At 40.2% G+C, this 20551-nt stretch overlaps 1 protein-coding gene across 1 annotated transcript in view; it reads left to right on the plus strand.

Moving 5' to 3' along the window:
• CLASP1 (cytoplasmic linker associated protein 1) overlaps positions 1-20551 on the plus strand; it is a 372718-nt gene that overhangs the window by 31063 nt on the left and 321104 nt on the right. The window contains exon 2 of the mRNA XM_064287366.1: positions 12102-12581. Within this exon, the coding sequence (XP_064143436.1) occupies positions 12387-12581 (195 nt within the window). The 5' untranslated portion in view covers positions 12102-12386. The remainder of the gene's footprint in view (positions 1-12101; positions 12582-20551) is intronic.

Raw genomic sequence — 20551 nt, forward strand, 5'->3', positions numbered from 1 at the left:
TCTGATGTTGTGCTCATTTACAGATTAACCTCTCTGGTTCCCTGTTGAAATTCTTTTGGTTTCGGATGTTACTTGAGATTTTATTTCTTAGGTTGGTATCTGGCTGGTACAATTGTATGTCCTAGATTCAGGCCATTGTCTGATATTGTTTGTTCTCAGACCAAAGCACTCCCTTTAATAATTCTTGTAAGTTTGGTTTGGTTTTTACATATTCCCTTAATTTTTGTTTATCTGGAAATGTCCTAATCGTATCTGAATGAGAATTTTGCAGGATATATTATTCTTGGTTGGCAGTTTTTTCCTTTCAAGCTTTTATTTATGTCTTCCCATTGCCTTCTTGCCTGCATGGTTTCTGCCAAATAATCAGAGCCTAGCATTATTGTTTCTCCTCTGTCCGTGGCTTTTTGTTTTTCTCAAGCTGCTCTCACGATTTTTTCTTTGTCTTTTAGGGAGTGTGCTTATGATATGCCTTGGTGATTTTCTTTTGAGGTATCTCCTGTATGGGGTTTGTTGAGCTTTTTTGTTATTCAGCTTTTCATCATTCATGATATTAGAGAAGTTTTCTGTCAGCAGTTCTTCAACGATCCTCTCTGTGTTTTCCATTTTCTCCCCCGTTCTGGAACTCCAGTCACTCGCAAATTTTTGCTTTGATTGTATCCCACAAAATTCTCAGGGTTTCTTCAGTCACTTTTCTGATTTTTTCCAAAAAGAGAGTTCTTTCCAAGTATTTGTGTTCAATTTCGCTGATCCTGTCTTCCATCATTTCATACCTGCTCTTTATCCTTTCTATGACCCTGTCCATTTCTGAAATCTTTTTCTTTATCTTTTGGATTTCTAATTATTGTTTTTGTATGATTTCTAGTTGTGAATTTATTTTGGCATTTTGTTCCTGTATTGTTTTCCTGAATTCTTCCATTTTTTGCCTGTATTTTCCATGAGTTTGTCTGCCTTTTGCATAAATTTGTTTATTTCGTCTGCTCTTTGCTTCAACTCTTGGATAGCTCTGAATATTAGAGATTTGAATTCCTTATCAGGTAGGTCCAGTACCTTTTCTTCTACTGAAAAGTTATCTGGTGTTTTATTTTGGACTCCTACTAGAACCATTCTTTTTTTTTTTTTAATATGTTTTGGTATTGTCTGCTGTTTTTGAGACATTCAGTATTTTCTTCATTTATTGATTGTAGATCTGTTTTTTTTGGTCCTGATTTTTTGTTTTATTTGGTTATGTCTGAGCAGGTGGGCTGTGTGTTCTTTGTTTGTGTGTCTGTGGGCAGGGTCTGTTGCTCAGCTGTGGTGCAGCAGGGCAGGTCCAGCTGGAGGGGAGGGGCTCGGATGGGTTGTTTGTTGCACATAGTAGGGCCGACAGGGCGGACTGGGAATCAGTGCTGGGCAGGATCTGGTAGGCTGTGCGTGTGTTGCTCGGGGGTGTGATGTTCAGTGCATGGTGCAGGTAGGCAGGAAGAAGGGGGAAGGTTGTGATGTGTGGAGCTAATAGGGGTATGGGAAAGAGGAGAGAGATGAGAGAGAAACAAGAACCAAAAACAAAAAAAAAAAACAAAAAAAGAGTGCTAAGGGAATTTTTCATTGTAGTGGAGAGATGAGAAACCGAGAAATGGAGAAAAACAAAATGGAATTAAAAAAGAAAAAGGGAAAAGGAAAGAACAAAAAACCCAAAAATCTAGAAAGAACATGAAAAGGAAGAAAAGTAAAGCCCCCGTGCACCCACCCATGTGGCTGTGAAGACCAGGTAGTGGCACCCAGGCTGCACAGCATAGCCTGGCCAGAGGGGATATAGATGTCACACAGCGCTAGGTATTCAGGAGAGAGGAAAAGCAGGTAAGTATAGAGAGACAAGAAGTGAGAAATGAAGAAAGAGAGAAAGGAAAAAAAAAAAAAAAAAGGAAGGAAAGGGAAAAGAAATCCCCTCAGGGGTTGCACAGACTGGGGCCTGGCTGCTAAGCCATGCAGTGCATCCCGGCTAAAAGGGCTCCCAAAGCGTGAAAAGAAAAAACAAACGAAACAAAGCAAAATAAAAGTAGTAAAAAGAAAAAAGCCCCCGGGATTACACGTGTGGTGTTGTGGACCAGGGGAGTGGTTCCCCAGCAGTGCTTCACAGCCTTTCAACAAGAAACAAAGATGGCACACAGAGCCAGGTGTTCCAGAGAAAGGAGGGGGAGGTGATGGGAGGCACGGAAGAAAACAAAGGAAACAAAGGAAACGGAAAAAAGGAATATTAGCAACAGACATATGCACTCAGAGAGCCGGCCAGTGTGGGTGGGCTGAATCCAAATGGCCTGGGGCTGAAGCAGCTGCCTACAGGCCAAGAGACTGTGGCCGGAGGGCACCAGAGGAGGCTGAGATGGGGGAGAAGGCTAGGGGTTAAAAAAAAAAAAAAAAGGGGTTAGGAGAGCGTATATCGTGTATTGCTGGTTGCTCGGTCACCTGCTGGGAACTTCGTGAATCTGCTTTCCTGTACTCCCTGTCTGCTGATCTGCTGTGTGGGTGGTGCAAATCCAGGCAGCATGGATACTGCAGTTCCTGGCCAGCCAAGCCACTGCTGCCAGCCAGGAAGTGCGGAGAGGCAGAGCAGTGGGGAAAGGATGGGGGATGGGAATGCACTGGTTACCAGGTGCTCTGTCTCCTGCTGGGAGCTCCATGAAGCTGCTTTCCTGTGTTCCCTGTCTGCCAGTCTCTGACAGGAGTCCAAGATGGTGAATCCGTGCCACGTTAACTGATACAGGACCTCTGCATATATCTCTCCTCAGTCACGTTCTGTATTTCTTAGTCTGTTTGGTGTTCTGGTTGAGTTATCTCTTTATTTGACACTTCTGCTTCCAGGAATGACATTTGTCTCTGTTTTACTTAGTTTTTCAGGTCTTCGCTATGGAGGGACAGCAAGGTGCTTCTGTCTATGGCACCATGTTGGCCGGAAGTCCATCTACAGTTTTTTTACAACATACTTTATGACAGTAACTAATGCACCAGCTCCTTGTTCTTAGGGATTTAAGACCTTATTATTATTTTACACTTCTTTAACAGATGTGTATTCTAAAGGTTTTCCTCCCATTATGAAATGGAGTGCTTGATTTTTGAATAATACTTTAGTGTTTGTAATTAAAAAAATAATATACAAGCAGTCCCTGAGTTATGAACATGTGGCTTACATGCAACCTGTAGTTACGACCCCCCTCTCCCCCAGTAAAGCCTATTATATGAGAAATTCCAGGTACAAACAGTGGTTCATGGTGCATTTTGGTGCTACTTTGTGATGCACATCAAAACATTGTTACTGTATTATTATGTTAAAGATGTTTTAGTGTATCTGGAAGTGTTTCTTTAATGTTTTTTTGTGCATAGAAAGGTACACTGTATACCAAGATAAACATTTTACTGACATTAGATTGGACCTGTGTCTACATGTTTCTACTTATGTTCAGAATCTACTTAAAGACAGACTTAGTAATGGAACTTTGTAATCCTGGGACTGCCTGTATATTCATTATTTAAAAGATTTGGGAAACGTGGAAAATAAGAAAAATCTACTATCTTATCAAACAGAAATTATGCAATGTTAATGATTTGTTCTGTTTATGAATACAGAATATTGTACTGATCATAGTTTTGTAACTTCCTTTTTTAATGTAATATGGTGAACATTCTCCTGTTATGGTGCTTTTCTGTAGTGTGGTTTTTGTGATTATTTTGTCATGTAGACACACGGTAATCTATTTAGCTTTTTATTCATCCTTGAACAATTAGATTGTGGTTTGTTTTTTATCATGACTCCACTATACGTTAGTTGTTATGCACACTGCTTCCCACCTTCCTGTCAGTGTGTGTGTGTGTATTTACCCCTGATTTTTTTTCCCGATAGCAGAATATTTTTTTGATAACTTGAATAATTCTATATCTTAATTATCTTTCCAAGGCAAGTAATTGTATACCCATCCCAAGTCTCCTGATTCTGCATTTCAGAGCTGACTTGTACAGAGCTTGTATGTGGCCCAGGCACTAATGACTTTTGGTGGTGGAAATGCTGGGCCTTGTCTCTTTGCCTGATTGGTTATTTCCAGGTTTTTGGGGAGTAAAAAAATGCCTGTAAAACTCCCTTGCTGTTGAGTTGATTCCAATTCATGGATGACTCCACGTGTAAGAGAGTAGAACCGCTCCATAGAGATTTCTTGGCTGTATTTTTCACGTAAGCAGTTCATCAGGCTCTTCTGTGAAGCTGTCAGATGGGTTCAACTTGCCAACCCTTAGGTTAGTAGCTCATTGCAAATATTTTGTGTCACCTCTGTCACAGGGTTCTACATAAGTGGAGTTTCTACTGTCTGTTAATTGAGAAAAAAATCAACCTAAAAATAGGAATTTAAAAAAATGTTTTATATTGTTTTTGCATTTAAAAAATTTGTAACTGTATGTGTATAAGTTTGGAAACTATGAATATTAATACTCAGTTGGTGTGTGTATAGAATAATTCTCAGGCATCTTTTTAATAATTTTCTATCCTCTCACCCCAGGGCTGGGAGTCGGTATCGTTCGTGTAGGACTCTGGCTTTTCCAAAGTGTTTATTTTCCTCAGAACGTGACACACTCTTTTGTGTCTGTGCATTGTGGAACGTTTTCTACCTTTACACCCAAAGAAGAAGGTTAACTCAACCAATGACTGCCAATGACTGTTCGTCTTTTGATTTTCATTTCAAGCAAACTTAAGTTATTCAACAGATGTTTCTTGAGTGCCTTGTTTGGATCAGGCACGCTTATAGGCATTAGGTGAACAAAACAAACAAGGTTCCTACCTTCCTGAGGCTGACACTCCTGTTGGAAAATCAGTGAATAGGTAAACACATGATATAATTGCAACTTGTCATAAGTGTTTTGAAGGAAGATAACAGGATATAGTAACAAGGGACCTCTTAAAGTGGCCTTCAGAAGGCTGTCTCAGGAAATGACGTTAAATCTGAAGCCTGAAAGATGAAAAAGCAGCAGCCAGGTCAATGTAGGTATAAAGAGAATGCTTCAGGCAGAAGGGAGCCCTGGTGGTGCAGTGGTTAATAGCTCCAGTTACTAACCAAAAGACTGGCAGTTCGAATCCACCAGATGCTCCTTGGAAACCCTATGGGGCAGTTCTCCTCAGTCCTATAGGGTTCCTATGAGTTGGAATTGACCCGATGGCAAGGGATTTGGTTTGATTAGATCAGGCAGAAGGAATGGCATGAGCGAAGACTCTAAAGTGAAAAGTAGTAAAGGAACTGAAAACAGACCAGTGTATATGACTGGAGCTCTAAGATATTAGGCCTGGAGATACAAATTTGGGAGTTGTCATTTTATAGGTAGCTCTTAAAGTCATAGGAATGGATGCTTATCACTTTTGGAGTGAGCAAAGTAAGAAGACAAGAGGTGCCCAATGTTTAGAGGTCTGGAAGGGGCGAGTAAAACCTCAAATCAGACCTGTTGCAGTTGAGTCGATTCCGACTCATAGCGACCCTATAGGACAGAGTAGAACTGCTTCATAGGGTCTCCAAGGAGCAGGCTGGTGGATTTGAACTGCCTACCTTTTCGTTAGCAGCCATAGCTCTTAACCACTGTGCCACCAGAGCTCCAGAAGGGGAGTAGAAGTGGTTAAAGAAACTTGAGTAGGTGCAGCCAGAGAAGTATCAGGAAGCCGTGACAATTTGTTTTCACAGATGTGAGGAATTCAAGATGACAGGGTAATTGCTGCCGAGAGGCTGAGGTGCTTAAGTACAGAGAAGCATTCCTTGGATTTGGCAACATGGAAGTCATTGGTGATCCAGACAAGATCAACTTCAGTGGAGTGGTGGTGGAGGAAACCATTTCAGTTGGTCTGAGGAGTGAATGGAAGGTGCATCAGTGGAGTTAGCTGGTATAGACAACTGCTTAAGGACACGTCACTGTTAATGGTGTGATCAATGAGGAGATGAAAAGGAAGGTGCTTTCCTTATTATCATGGAAGGGGAAAGTGCAGGTAGTTGTAATGACTTGGTGGTAGAAAGATTTAAGTTGTCTGATGTTGCCTACTGTGGCTACCAGGTAGGAGGGAAAAATATCAGGCGAGAGCTGTAGGGTAGGTAGGTATTTCGGGAGAAGATAAGAAAATCATTTTGGAGAATAGAGTAAGCAAACTTAGAAAACCTGAGTTGGAGTGCTGGATGGTATAGAGTGCCTTTTCGAGGTTTGAGATTATCAATTTAAAATGAAACTTTTTTTTTGTGTGTGTATGTTTTCTTCCCTTCAGCATGTTTATCTGTTTGGTACAGGAGTGGAGAAGGCAGTTGATGAAGTATATTAAGTTTATCTGAGGTTGGGGTATTACTGGGCAACTATTTCAGAAATAGAGAGAAAGTTGGGGGTAGCATCAAGCTTTTAACACTCCATGGGATTTAATTCAGACTAGAAAGAAAATACGGTTGGTAAGGGGTTGATGGAATTGAGGTGGTTGTGGAACTGTGCTTGAATAAAAGGGCTAGCAGGATGGGCAGTTGTGGTGGGAAAGTGGAGTCTGATGCTGGAGGGTACACAACTGAAAGGTTAAAATGCAGAGGAGGCAGAAAGGAGGTTGTGTTGTCATCCACGTGGATGTTGAAGCCATCAAGGAAAATGAGAGGAAATAGGGTGACATGGAGGCTGGAATCTGAGTCTTCAGTGAATTCAGGATGGGGTTGGGGATGTGTGACCTGCAAGATAACAGATGAAGCAGGACTTCTCTGCCTTACATTCTTCTCAATGATCCCACCTCTCTCATTTTCCGTATACTTCCCCCCCGCCCCGTAACATGCCTTAATTAGTTGTATAAATGCTATGCATTCTTTAAGACAGCTTAAGCTGAATCTTTATGTTGTTTTGATTTGGACATCTCAGGCTTTGATCCATCCCTTCTCTGAATTACCATAGTACTTATGTTGACTCCTTATTTGGCAGGTGCAGAATTCTGCCTTGTGAAATCTAATTGTGGCATCCTGTATCTGTGTTGAATTCTTATATTGATGAGCTTTTTGTGTGTATAAGTACATCTTACCCTCTCCAAGTAGGTTGGAAGCTCTTTTAAGTGAAGTTCTAGATTATAGCTATTTCTTTATTTTTGGAGTTGTCTTTAGTGAGATGTGATACTTGAGAAGGGGTTAAGTAAAAGTGACTGAGATATTTAGACTGTTACTGATAAATGAAATACAGATGTTTTCACCCCACCCATTTATTCGTTCTACAAATATCTGTTGAGTACATATGTGTTAGATTGAAAAACATTGCCACAGTGTTTTGTGGCTCCTGTTAAGAGATTGGAAACCCTGGTGGCGTAGTGGGTAAGTGCCACGGCTGCTAACCAAAGGGTCAGCAGTTTGATATCTGCAAGGCGCTCTTTGGAAACTCTGTGGGGCAGTTCTACTCTGTCCTGTAGGGTTGCTATGAGTTGCAATGGACTCGACGGCACTGGGTTTGGTTTTGTTTTTTTTTTATTAAGAGGTTGAGTCTATTTCCTCACACTTTAAAAAAAATTAATTTTGTTGTTGAGAATATACACAGCAAAACATAACCAGTTCAGCCATTCCTACATGTACAATTCAGTGACATTGATTACATTCTTTGAGTTGTGCAGCCATTCTCACCCTCCTTTTCTGAGTTGTTCCCCCATTAACATAATCTCACTGCCCTTTAAGGTTCCTGTGTAATTGTTCAAGTTGCTGTTGTCGCTTTGATCCCATGTAAATTATTTCCTCACACTTTTACTCTGGACTGGCCTTGTGATTTGCTTTGACCAATAAAATGTGGCAGAAGTGATATGCAGGTTATAGATCCTAGGCTTTAAGAGGCCTGTTGACTTCTGCTTTTGCCGCCTCGGAATGTGTCAACTACTGTGTAACGAACCCCAGGTTATCCTGAGTGGTTAGAGACCAAGTGCGTAGAGAGGCCCAGCCAGTAACCAGCACCAAAGTCCCAGACGTGTGAGTGAAATGATCTCAGACTCTGTATCCTCAGTCAAGCTTCCACATGACTAGCTGCATGGATGACCCCAGGTGAGACTAGCAGAAGAATGTCTTAGCTGAGCCCAGCCAAATCGTAAACTTATGAGAACGTCTAAGTTCTTGTTTTAAGCCACTAAAGTCAAAACGATCCTACTTTTAAGTTCTCTTCTGGAGCGGTTGACCATAGACCAGGTAGTTGAAGAGCTTATGGTCAATTCCACATCCCCCATTTTCGATACTTTTCTGTGGTTTGTACCTGAATCCATAGAGTGGATATACGGTAAGGGGATGGAAGTAGAAACTATTTTTAAAAATACCCTATGCAAGCCCTTTCCATCCCTAATCTTATATATGTAGAGCCAGTATCCTGGCTCTTTTCTCAAGAAGTGAAGAGTCGGGAGTTAAGGCTAGGATTCCCAGCTTTATTGCTCTTGTCATTATATCGGTTGTTTTCCTTATTGTTTGTTTTCTTCATTCTTGCTGAAGCTAGTAGTTTTTAGCTTTTTCCATTTGGCCTGCAGCAGAATTGCTGTTGTTCTGGTAGAGTTTTCTCTGATAATTTTGTTTCCTAGAGTGTTATAAAGGAGAATGATTAGGACCGTTGTCTTGATCTTTTGCTTTGTGCTTATAAACCATTATAATATAGCCTCAATGTAAATGATTTAGGAACTGTAAGTGTGACAGGAGAGGGCTGAGATGCTTGGAACCTAACTATTGTAATGGGGGCAGAGAAGATTGGCGTTTGGGAAAGTCCTGTTGCCTTTGGGATTGGGAGGAGTTGGGGCGTTTTTTCCTGAAATACTGAAAGGTGTCCCTTTTTCTGGCCGGCTGGTATAACAACATTTGGGCTGCTCCATGGCTTTCCTGTGAGATCTTGCTCAAGTGGGGGTGTATGAGCCTGATAAATAAAGAAGGAAAAGATGGTTTGCTATTCTAATCTCACCTATCTCCGACCTTTTTATCTCTCTTTTGTTCTTTTGGGAAATGTGTGAGAGTTGAACTTTTTTTTTGGGCTGAGAAATAATGTTATACTCTGTCAACACTGTCGTCAGGTAATCCTCCTTTGTATAATGCCACTCTCTTACATGATGTTTCCAGGACCATTGATTATTAAAGAGCAGGAAAGCACAGGATTGTAAAGGGCACCAGACTATTACGTATGTTTGGTAAGGCAGAGACTGAATTCTGTTTATTCTTGTTTCCTCAGTGCCTTCCCTAATGTCTTATACATAATAGAGACCCTGGTTGGGATGTGGGTGGGAGAAAGAGATTTTTTATTTCTTTTTTTCCTCCTGCTTCTCATCCAAGTCCTCCGAATTCTCCCCCACTTCCTCCTCCTCCTCTTTATTTTTAAAGTTTCATACATTTTTTAATATATTTTGTAAAACTGTTGCCATATGAAGTTTTGCTTGCATTTTTGTTTGATTTCTCTCTTTATATGATTCAATTTTAAATGCTTAGCTCTTCTTGGGGGGAGTGGGAAGAACACACACTTGTTTGCTTGGGAAGCTAAAAATATCTGAAAGGATACACAAGCAACTAATGACGTTCTATGCTAAAATTTTAGGGAGGAAACTGCGTTGGCTTGGGGACAGATGTGGGAAGGAGGCCTTGTACTTTTGTACCTTATAAATTTGAAGCTATGTGATTAGTACTGTTCCCTGAATACCTTTGAAAGTAGAGATGGAGAAAGCACGCAAAAGCGTGGAGGAAAAGCACAAAAGAATTAGTTTAGTAAGAATAAGTATAAGAGAGGACAGCCAGTTGCTGCTTTTTTTTTATTATTATTTGATGAAAAAGAGAGGACCTTGTCTGGTTTTTATATGTGTCTTCAAAATCGCAGCTTTCCCAGTATTTACTTAAGGAATGGAGACTTTGCCATCCTGCCTGTTGCTTCCTAGCTAAGCATGAAGTCTCACCTCCTTTCCCTGACTTAGCATAGAACTAGGCCAGACTTCCAATAATAAAGTTTTGAAGGCTGGGAAAGGAAATTCCTTGGCCATGTAACCTTAAAAAATTAGTTAACATCACTTTACCTCAGTTTTCTCATCCGTAAAATAAGGATGTTAATACCTAGTGTCTAGAGTTGGAGAATTAGAGGTAGTATCTATAAATCACCTAGCATAAAAAAAAAATAGTGTTACCGTTCTTGGCTAAAGTCTGATAAATTTAGGCCCCTTGAAAGGCATAAAGGGTGCGAGAGTCTTTTCACTGAAGACGAAAGATAGCTGTTTAGGGAAAGGATCATCAGTTATCTATTGCTGTTGTTGTAGCGAAACAGCTTTCCCCAGAGCCTTTTGCAACAAAGAGATTTTTGACATATTGTGACGTGTCAGAAAACAATATGGGAGATTGGCTGCAAGCACTCAGGCTATAAACAGACCAAAATTCAAAGAAATACAATTTATTAAGTGCTTTATATACAATTTTGACAGGTGCTGATTCATTCTGAGTAAATTACTTACAGAGTATGATTGGTTAAAGTAAAGACAAAGAACTAAGATCTTTTATTGTTTTTCTTTTCTAACAATTTGGTCCCTTGGCTCAGGGGTCCTTGGTCTGTCATACGATGATAGTTTTTTATTTGTTATATGGGCTACATATGATATTGGGTAGATCTTTTAACTTGCTTCGTGGGGTAAATTACTATTTTGTTTTGGTATATACACCTACGGTCCATTGAACCATTAGAGCACTCTGTCCCAGTCCTTTGATGTAGTTTTCCTATTGTTTTAAGCTTTTCGGATTCTGAGAAACAAGTTGGCCTTTCATGGTTTTGGCCTGCCGTTGTTAGGTTAACCCTTTATCAGTCCCTCCTTTTGATCACTGATTGCTGTAAGTACATCGATGATTACAAGATAATGCGTGGACATTGCAGGGGTCCTAGACGGTGGCCATAGCAGGCATTTTAAACAATCTCATTTTCACTGGATACCATCTGGTTCTTCACTAGGGTCATTAGGTGATGGTTATACTCCGTCAATCATATTGCAGAAGTGGACAAAATCAATATACATTATTAGTTTAGGAGGTGGACGTGATCTAGGATTCTGGCATTTATTAATTCCACTGACTGCACATTTGAAAAAAATATAGATTAAGCCAATTAATATTATTATTATTAAAATGCTTTGTAGGAGTGAGTAAGCCCAAGATCCTGTCCCTTGGGTTAGTCATCCAGATAAATCTGTGGTTCCTAAAGGAGGAATAGAGGGCAGCCAAACAGACTGTTGTCTAATTTTGTGGATATCTTGTTCTACAACTCCAGAAGTATTTATCCAAGAGCAATAGGATGTATTGACTACTGTGCTGTGTAACAAATTTAGTGGCTTAAAACAACGAGATATTATTTTTCCGAGTTCTCTGGTTTGGCTGGTGGTTTCTCTGCTTGTCTCCTTAGACTTATTTGTGTAACTGCAGTCCGATGATAACTGGAACGACCGGATGTCCAAGATGGCCTTACCCGGATGTCTGGTTGTGGCTGCTGGCTGTTGGTTGGAGCGTCTTAGTTCTCCACTGATCGTGAAGTGGATTGGTTTCCTTCTCCTCCTCTCTCTCGCTTTGTTTGGGATTGGAGGATGGCTGCTACTCACCCTACTGTAAAGCTGCCTAGCAAGAAGTTTGTTGTGGGTTAATGTGGTTAACCGTCACAAGCTGGCTGCTTGGGTCGGTGGCGTTTCTAACGGAACCCACCCCGCCTCTGTTACTTGGATTTTTAGAAGACTGAGAGTCAAGAGTAAGGCAGTAGGCTGAAGTCCTACACTAATTCACACAAAGTTGTGTTAGGTTTTTGGTGGGAAGCAGAATTTAAACTGCAAATAAATATGCTAACTAAAGCAGAAGTTTGGTTTCCTGGCTAGTATATTTACAGACTGGAAAATTGTGAAAAACATCAGCCCACCAATTGTATAGCTCTTTGGCTGTCTTCTTTGGGTTTCACTGTTCTTCCTGATAAAAGTAATTATTACGTTATTCACATAACGTTGCCAAGCGTTCATACTTCCCACTCCATTTCTGATTATAAATGATTCTACAGCATGAATTGCTTTGTCTTTGATTTAATGTTTCTTAACATTTGAGTGTTTAATCTGTGCTGATTTCACGTTCTCTCTTATTTTTCAGAATGGACTGCTGAAGTATGAAGGTTTTCAGACCTGATAGTATAGCATCACTCTGCCGCTTACTCCTTTATCTTCTTCTAGTTATTTAAATTGGACTTTTAATATCCTACCAGCTGCTCTTCAGACACACATGGTGCATTGTTGCCATTCCCTGGATTGCATTTTTGAAACACAGACTCTTAGTAACCTTCTCCAAACAAAGAGATAACCTCCAGGATCCATATACCAGAAGGGAGTCATCCTGACTGCCCTCTAGCTTTTGCTGGATCTGGATTTGAATTCCACCATGGAGCCTCGCATGGAGTCCTGCTTGGCACAAGTGTTGCAGAAGGATGTGGGGAAACGACTGCAGGTTGGCCAAGAACTTATAGATTATTTCTCAGACAAACAGAAGTCAGCTGACCTTGAGCATGACCAGACCATGTTAGATAAACTTGTGGATGGACTCGCTACCTCTTGGGTGAACTCTAGCAACTACAAGGTAAGCTGCGCTTTAGAAGGCACTCTTGGAGATGGCTGGACTGCCTTGGTGGATCAAAACTGGTCCTTAAAAAAAAGTCCTTGGTGAGCAGTCAGCATGCCTCCTTGGCTTCCAGTAAGACAGAGTTAGACAGATTGTGGCTTTTGGGCATTTCATTGTAGAGCAAGTAGAGTTTTCTTTGATTTTTTTGCTGGAGGTTAAAAAAAAAAATTGTTATCCTTTAGCACTTTGAGAAGAGGCCAAGTGATAAAGAGAAGATCTTGTGCTAGAAAGTTTAAAAGCCTTTGCAACCTTGAAGTTAAAGTGTGTGTTGTGTCTTGCAGCAAATGGATTATGAGAGAAATTCCTTGGTGAGTGGCTCTTCATGAATGACAGGTGTCTTTGTTGATATTCTCAGGGGAATGGAATTGGTCATAGGATGTGGAATATTTCACCTTTAGGTCACTGTTTTGAAGTTGGTCCAGGCATCTGGTCAGGAACAGTGTGGTTTGCCAAGGACTCTTCTGTGACCCATGTGCAGAATCGTCTGGAGGGTCTCCTTCAGGCTTTAGAGACCTTCGTGTGCGCAAGTGGAGGTTGTGAGTTGTGAAGGTTGACCATTTTGTTATTCAAGGACTGAGCTCTCGTGAGTAAAAATTAGACTGGATTTGAAGTGCGCAGAGGTGATACGGCGTAGTGGTTAAGTGCTGCGGCAACTACCCAAAAGGTCAGCAGTTCATATCTGCCAGGTGCTCCTTGGAAACTCTATCAGGCAGTTCTACTCCGTCCTATAGGGTCGCTATGAGTTGGAATCGACTCAGCGGCAGTGGGTTTGGTTTTTTGTTTGGTAGAGGTGATACACTCTCCCCCTGGCCGAAAACACACATACTCTTTTCTTAGTATGCCAAGAGGGTGGCCCCTTTGGATCCAGGTTGACATGAAAGGAAGAGTGAAGAGTTTCCGTATCTGCTAACAGGTGCTGTAGATACTGTAGAAGAGGTTTGCAGAACCTTTTGTGCATTTTTTCATTGATCCAGTCTCTGAGACTGATTTGGGTTTGGAGACTGATGCTTACAAGAATACTTTGTTTGCTCTAGTAGGGACTCTCTTCTCCAAATGTGTTAAACCGTGGTCTCATCTAAGAGTGAGCAGACTTTATATTAGTTAAGGGTGTTACCTACTGCCCTAATTTTGCTTACAACTTGGTGATAACATTTATTCTACCTGTCTTTGAAAGCTGAGCTTAAATTCAGTTTCATTCATTTAACAAGTGCTTTTTATGTGCTAGGCATTAGTGCAAGATGGTGGGGGTGCTACAGAGATGAGAGATGACAGTCTGGTTAAGTTTTTGAGGGTTATGAAGTCACCTTGTCTGTTTAAATCACAATTCCACCACTTTTACATATTAGGATGCTTCTGGCAGAGAGTAACCAAAAACCCTGATTTAATTGGTTTAAAAGTTACTATAAAGAAATTTAGTATCTCAGATAAGAAGCCCAGTAGTAGTTAAGGCAACGTCCAGGGAAAAAGAGTGCCTTCTTATGTCTCTTACTTGGGAGGAAACCTTTCTTAGATGCTCCCCACCAGATTTTTTTGTACCACATTGGCCAGAATGGCTTTGCATGCCTACTCCACCATCACTGGAAAAATGGAATGCATGTCAGTGATTGGTTTCAACCCTGCTCATGTTAAGAAGAGGTCAAGTTTCTCCTGAATGAAGCATGTGGCCATGTGGAACACTTGAACAATATCAGTTACTGTTAGGAAGGAAGAGGTTTGGAGTGGCACTGGGGTAACATGGATGTTAAATAAGTAATCTACAGGGTCTGCTACAGTGCCTGAGCTTTCTTTTTTTTTTTTTAATTTCATAATTATAACTTATTTTATAATAAATTATATAATTATGGAATATAAACTGTGATATTTTATAATTATAATTTTATAATTTCTTTGTTGAGAACATACTCAGCAGAACATACACCAATTCAACAATTTCTACATGTATAATTTAGTGACATTGATTACATTTTTCAACTTGTACACATTCCCACCCTTCTTTTCCAAATTGTTCCTCCTCCACTAATGTAAACTCCCTGCACCCTAAGGTTCCTATCTAATCCTTTGAGTTGTTGTCAGTTTGATCCCGTGTAGATAGTTCTTAAAAAAGTGTAATGCTCAAGGCAGACATTTTTTACTAGTTAGGCTAAACTATTGTTTAGTTTTGAGAAGACTTCAGGAGATAGTTTTGGTTTAAGGTTTAATGATTGTCTCAGGACAATAGTTTCAGGAGCCTCCATGGCTTCAGAAAGTCTGGATTCCATGAAAATGTGGAATTCTGTTCTATATTTTCCCCCTTTTGATCAGGATTCTGCTATAGAATCTTTGATTGAAATGTTCAATCATAGTAGCTGGGCACCATCCAGTTCTTCTGGTTTCATGGCAAAGGGGGCAGTTGTTTATGGAGGCAGTTAGCCACACATTCCATCTCTTTCTCCCATACCTGACTCTCCTTCTTTCTCTTTTGCTCCAGGCAAATAGAGACCAATTGTTGTGCCTTGGATGGCTGCTTGCAAGCTTTTAAGACCCCAGGGACTGTGGAACAAACTAGGAGATAGAACAAAACCATTAAACACAATATTAGACTAATTAACTGAGTTGTCCTGCGAAACCATGACCCTAAACCTCCAGACCAAGGAACCAAATCCCATGAGGTGTTTGGTTGCACATAGGCAGCCTCAGCAACTGGTCTTTTTTTTTTCTAAATATATCTATCACACAAGTTTTGCCATTTTGACTTTTCACAGGTGTACAACTTACTGACAGCAATTACATTAGTGGGCTGTGCAGCCCTACCTGTGTGAGCTTTCTTAACCTCTCCAAGCTTCAGTTTCCTCAACCTATAGTGGGGATCATTGAGTTTTTGTGAGCATTAAGTGAGAGAGTGCACATAATTATCATATAGTTGCCATACAGTAAACACGCAAATGTTAGCAGTCTTTATCAAGGCATGGTTCTTGTCTTCAAGGAGCTCATAGTCTGTGGGTGGGAAACTGATAAATATCAAATTGTAACAATACAGTATAGACCAAGCCAGCCCCCTGCTCTTGAGTTGATTCCGACTCCTAGTGACCCTATAGGACAGAGTAGCATTGCCCCATAGGGTTTCCAAGACTGTAAATCTTTACGGAAGCAGACTGCTACATCTTTCTCCTGTGGAGCAGCTGGTGGGTTTGAACCACTGACCTTTTGGTTAGCAGCTGAGCAGTTAACCACTGCGCCACCAGGGCTCCTTATAATACAGGGTAGTGTTTCCAATAATAGAGGTACACAGAATTCTTTGCGAAGACAGAAGAATAAAGTAGTAGAACTGCCTAGAAGAAGCCAGGGTTTTGAAAATTGGGTAGGAGCTTTCCTGGAATAGCATTTGCAGGGTCACAAAGGAGTGAAAGATTAAGACTTGACTCTTCCTGAAGTAGTTCCTAAGCAAAGGCCGCACTGTGTGAAGGAGAGTCAGGAAGACAGGGTTTGTTACTGCACTAAGCCAGGGTGCCCTCTCTCAGCCCCAGCCATGCAGAGCTGACTCAGAGCTCATAAGTTAGATGGACACTTCTCTTTCAGCCCCAGCTACCCAGAGCTAGGTCATAGCTCATGCCTTAGAGGATACCTTCTTTCAAACTGCCAAAGAGAAAGACGCCAGCGCCTGCTGGCTCTCACTGTCTCTGAGGGTGAGTTAATTTGCTGCAACAACTCACAGAATTCATGGAGAGAGTATACCATACTTACATACAGATTTATTACAGCCCGAAAGGGTAAAAACAGAGATGCATAGAGTGGGATCTTTGAGGGGTCACAGGGAAAACTTCCATGTCCCAAAGAGGGGTATGCTACCCTCTCTCGGGCATAGTCACCAACCAGGCAGTCCATTTGAGCCTCCTTGTTCAGGGTTCTTCTTGCCTTCCCCATGTGGCCATGATAGATTATATCATGCTTTGTAAGGCTGTCATTGGGCCCCACGTGGTTTCTTGTGGTCTAGTCAGCCTCCATTCATTACCCTAAGGTGTTAGTACAATTGGAAAGAACTGACAAGAAAGGCCAAATGGCTTTATGCGAGGTGATTCCACCCCTTGAAGCTACTAACTTGCTTGTAACTACTGATGAGTCACTTTGCCTGTCTGCAGGGCTGATGTTAGACTAGATTACCTCAGGCTGTAATATATGACTTAATATAGATGGTTTTCTAGTCATGGCCTGTGTCTTGGGGTTCTAATCCTACCCAGTACTAAGTAGTCCCACTTGTTTGTGAGCTCTCCAAGTGTGGTGACAGCCTGCCTTGTTCACACTTGGAGCCCAGAGCCTAGAATGTACTAGGTGCTCCACAGACACTGGTGATATGAGTGAACTCAGGACCTCAGAGACTGCTCAGAAGGTATCGCTGGTTGCTTTATCAAAATCTGGAAACTTAAACCTTTTAAAAAGTCTCTCTCCCGCTTTTCATAATATTCTTCTCATTCAGAACCCAGGGTTTTATTTGACGTGTTTTATATAGTGTGGATTGAAGAGGTTAGCTTTATTTTAAACAAAAGTTTGAAGGTTGGCTTTATTTTTTTTAAGGTGTAAAACGAATATTAGAATGAGAAATCACAAGTTATAAATTTTGAAAAGCTGAAAAATACCATAAAATCTAGAAAATATTATTTTAATAAACTGTCAGGTGCGGTTAGTGAAACTTTTTTTTTTTAATTGTGTTGAAATATATGTAACATTCGTACCTTACACTGTATCCACATGTGCAGTTCAGTGACACTGCTCATGTTCCCTGTGTTGTGCAGCCATCACTGCTATCCATTTTCAAATTTTTTCATCACCCTTAACAGAAGCTGAGTGCCCCGTAAGCAGTAACTCCCCATTTCCCCCTTCTGCCCGCCATTGGTAACCATGGATAAACTTTGTTCTCTATGCATTTGCCTCTTCTGGATATTGCGTATAAGTGGAATCATACCATATTTGTCCCTTTGGTATATGGCCTATTTTCTCAGCATGTTTTCAAGGTTTATCCATGTTGAGGCATATATCAGTACTTCATTTCTCTTTATAGCTGAATAATAGCCCATTGTATGTATATACCACATTCTGTCTATCCATTCATTTGTGGACGGAAAGTAGGATTGGTTCCACCTTTTGGCTATTGTAAACAGTGCTGCAGTGGACAGTGGTGTATAAGTATCTGAGTTCCTGCTTTCAGTTCTTTTGTGTATATACCTAGGAGTGGAATTGCTGGGTCATACAGTAGGTCTGTATTTAACTTTTTGAGGAACCGCCATACCGTTTTTCCCAGCCGCTGCATCATTTTACAATCCTCAGCAATGGATGAGGGTTCTCGTTTCTCCATATCCTCACCACACTTGTTATTTTAAGATAATAGCCACCCTGGTGAGGGTGAAGTAGTACCTCATTGTGCTTATATATGTATTTTTTTGCTTTTAGCAATCAACTTTACTGAGGTAAAAGTAGACTACATACAGTAAAATGCACCCACCTTAATTGTACACTTTGATGAATGTTTGTGAATTATAAAATCACCACCATAATTAAGATACTGAAGATGTGTGTCATTTCCAAAAGGTTCTCTTGTGTGCCATCTCAGTTTACCCGGTGCCTACCCCTGGACAACCACTGATTTGTTTTCTCTCATTAGTTGTTGTCAGGTGCTGTCCAGTTAATTCCAACTCACAGTGACCGTATGTACAACAGAACGAAACACTGCCTGGTCCTGTGCCATCCTCACAATTGTTGCTATGTTTGAGCCCATGATTGCAGCCACTGTGTTAGTGCACCTCGTTGGGGGTCGTCGTCTTTTTTGCTAACCCCCTACTTTACCAAACGTGATGTCCTTCTCCAGGGACTTGTCCCTCCTGATAACATGTTCAAAGTACATGAGACGAAGTTTGGCCATCTTTGCTTCTAAGGAGCACCCTGGGCTGTATTTCTTCCAAGACAGATTGCATGGTATATTCAATATTCTTTGCCAACACCATAATTCACATGATTCTGTCACTAGGAACCCTAGTGGCACAGTGGTTAAGCGTTCAGCTGCTAACCGAAAGGTCAGGAGTTTTGAATCCACCAGCTTCTCCTTGTAAACCCTGTGGGGCAGTTGTAGTCTGTCCTGTAGGGTCACTGTAAGTCAGAATTGACTTCAGAGCAGTGGGTTTTAGAGTTTTACATAAGTGGAATCATATAATATGTACTCTTGTATCTGGTGTCTTTTGGCATCGCCAATTTTGGTGTTAATTTACATTTCTCTCACCATTAATGAAGTTGATTATCTCATCCTGTGTTGATTGATGATTTGGATATACTCTTTGGGAAGTGCTTGTTAAAATCTTCTGCCCATTTTTTGATTGGGTTGTCTGTATTTTTCTTATTAATTTGTAGAAGTCCTTTGTATATTCTGGATATTAGTTCTTTGGTAAAATATCTGTATTGCAGATATTTTTTCCTACTCTGTGACTTGCCATTTCACTCTTCAAATGTGCCTTTTGATAAACAGATGTACTTAATTTTAATGTAGTCCAATTTATCCAGTTTTTTTTTTCTTTATAGTAAGTACTTTGTGCGTCAAGTTTAAGGAATCTTTGCCTAACCCAAGGTTCTGAAGATATTTTTGTATGCTTTTTTCTGTAAAGTGTCATTCCATTTATATTTAGGTCTCCATCTGGAATTGATTTTTTTCTTTCATTCAATTTTTTTTTTTTTTTTGGTGAAAATGTCCACAGCAAAGCATGAACCGATTCAGCGATGTCTGGCTGTGTTAATTCAGTGACAGCAATTACTATTTTCCGCGTTGTTCAATCATTCTCACTGTTCCTCTCCAAATTATTCCTCCACCATTAACATAAACTTATTGCCCCCTAGGCTTCTTTTCTAACCTTTCAAGTTGCTGCCACCAATTTGATCCTGTACAGATGATTCTCTAAAAGAGTACAAGGCTCAAGGCAGACATTCTTTACTAATTAAGCTAAACTATTGTTTTTTTTAATTGTTTGGTTTAAAGAAGACTTCAGAAGGTATTTTTGCTTTAAGGTTTAAAGATTATCTCAGGGCAGTAGTTTTGAGGGTTCATCCAGCCTCAGAAATCCAGAAACTCTCGGTTCCATGAGATTTTGGAGTTCTGTTGCTCTTTGTGGGTTGATTTTCATTTCCCTAATGGCTAATGATGTTGAGTGTCTTTTCATGTATATATATATATTTTTATTAGCCATTTACATATTTTTTTTTTGAGAAATGTCTGTTCAAGTCCTTTGCCCATTAAAAAAAAGTTATTTTTTTGGTTAAAATATACATAGTGAAGGATACACCATTTCAACAAATTCTACATGTATTCAGTGACATTGTTTATGTTCCTCAAGTTGCGTAACCATTTTTGCTATCCTTTTCTAAATTATTTCGTCATCTTTGTCCATTTTTAAATTGAGTTGTTTGTCCTTTTATTGTTGCATTGTGGAAGTTCTTTATATATTTATGTAAGTTATTTGTATTAAACCTTTAATAGACATCTGGTTCCCAGGTATTTTCTCCCATTCCCAATCCTTTGATGCACAAGAGTGTTTAATTTTGATGAAGCCCAACTTATCTATTTTTTTCTTTTGTTGCTTGTGTTTTTGGTATCTAAGAATTTATTGTTGAAAAATAAGTCCCAAAACATTACTCCTGTGTTTTGTTCTAAAAGTTTTATGGTTTTCATGCTTATATTTAAGCCACTGATCCATTTTGAGTTAATCTTTGTATGTGGTGTGAGGTATTGGTCCAACTTAGTTCTTTTTCATGTGGAGATCCACTTGTCCCAGCACCATTTATTGAAGAGACTATGCTTTCTCATTGTATGGTATCATGGATTGAATTGGGTCCTCCAAAAATATCTGTCAACTTGGCTGGGTCATGATCCCCAGTATTATATGATTGTCTGCCATTTTGTCCTCTGATGTGATTTT

The sequence above is a fragment of the Loxodonta africana genome, chromosome 6 (assembly GCF_030014295.1).
Source record: "Loxodonta africana isolate mLoxAfr1 chromosome 6, mLoxAfr1.hap2, whole genome shotgun sequence".
Classification (NCBI taxonomy): domain Eukaryota; kingdom Metazoa; phylum Chordata; class Mammalia; order Proboscidea; family Elephantidae; genus Loxodonta; species Loxodonta africana.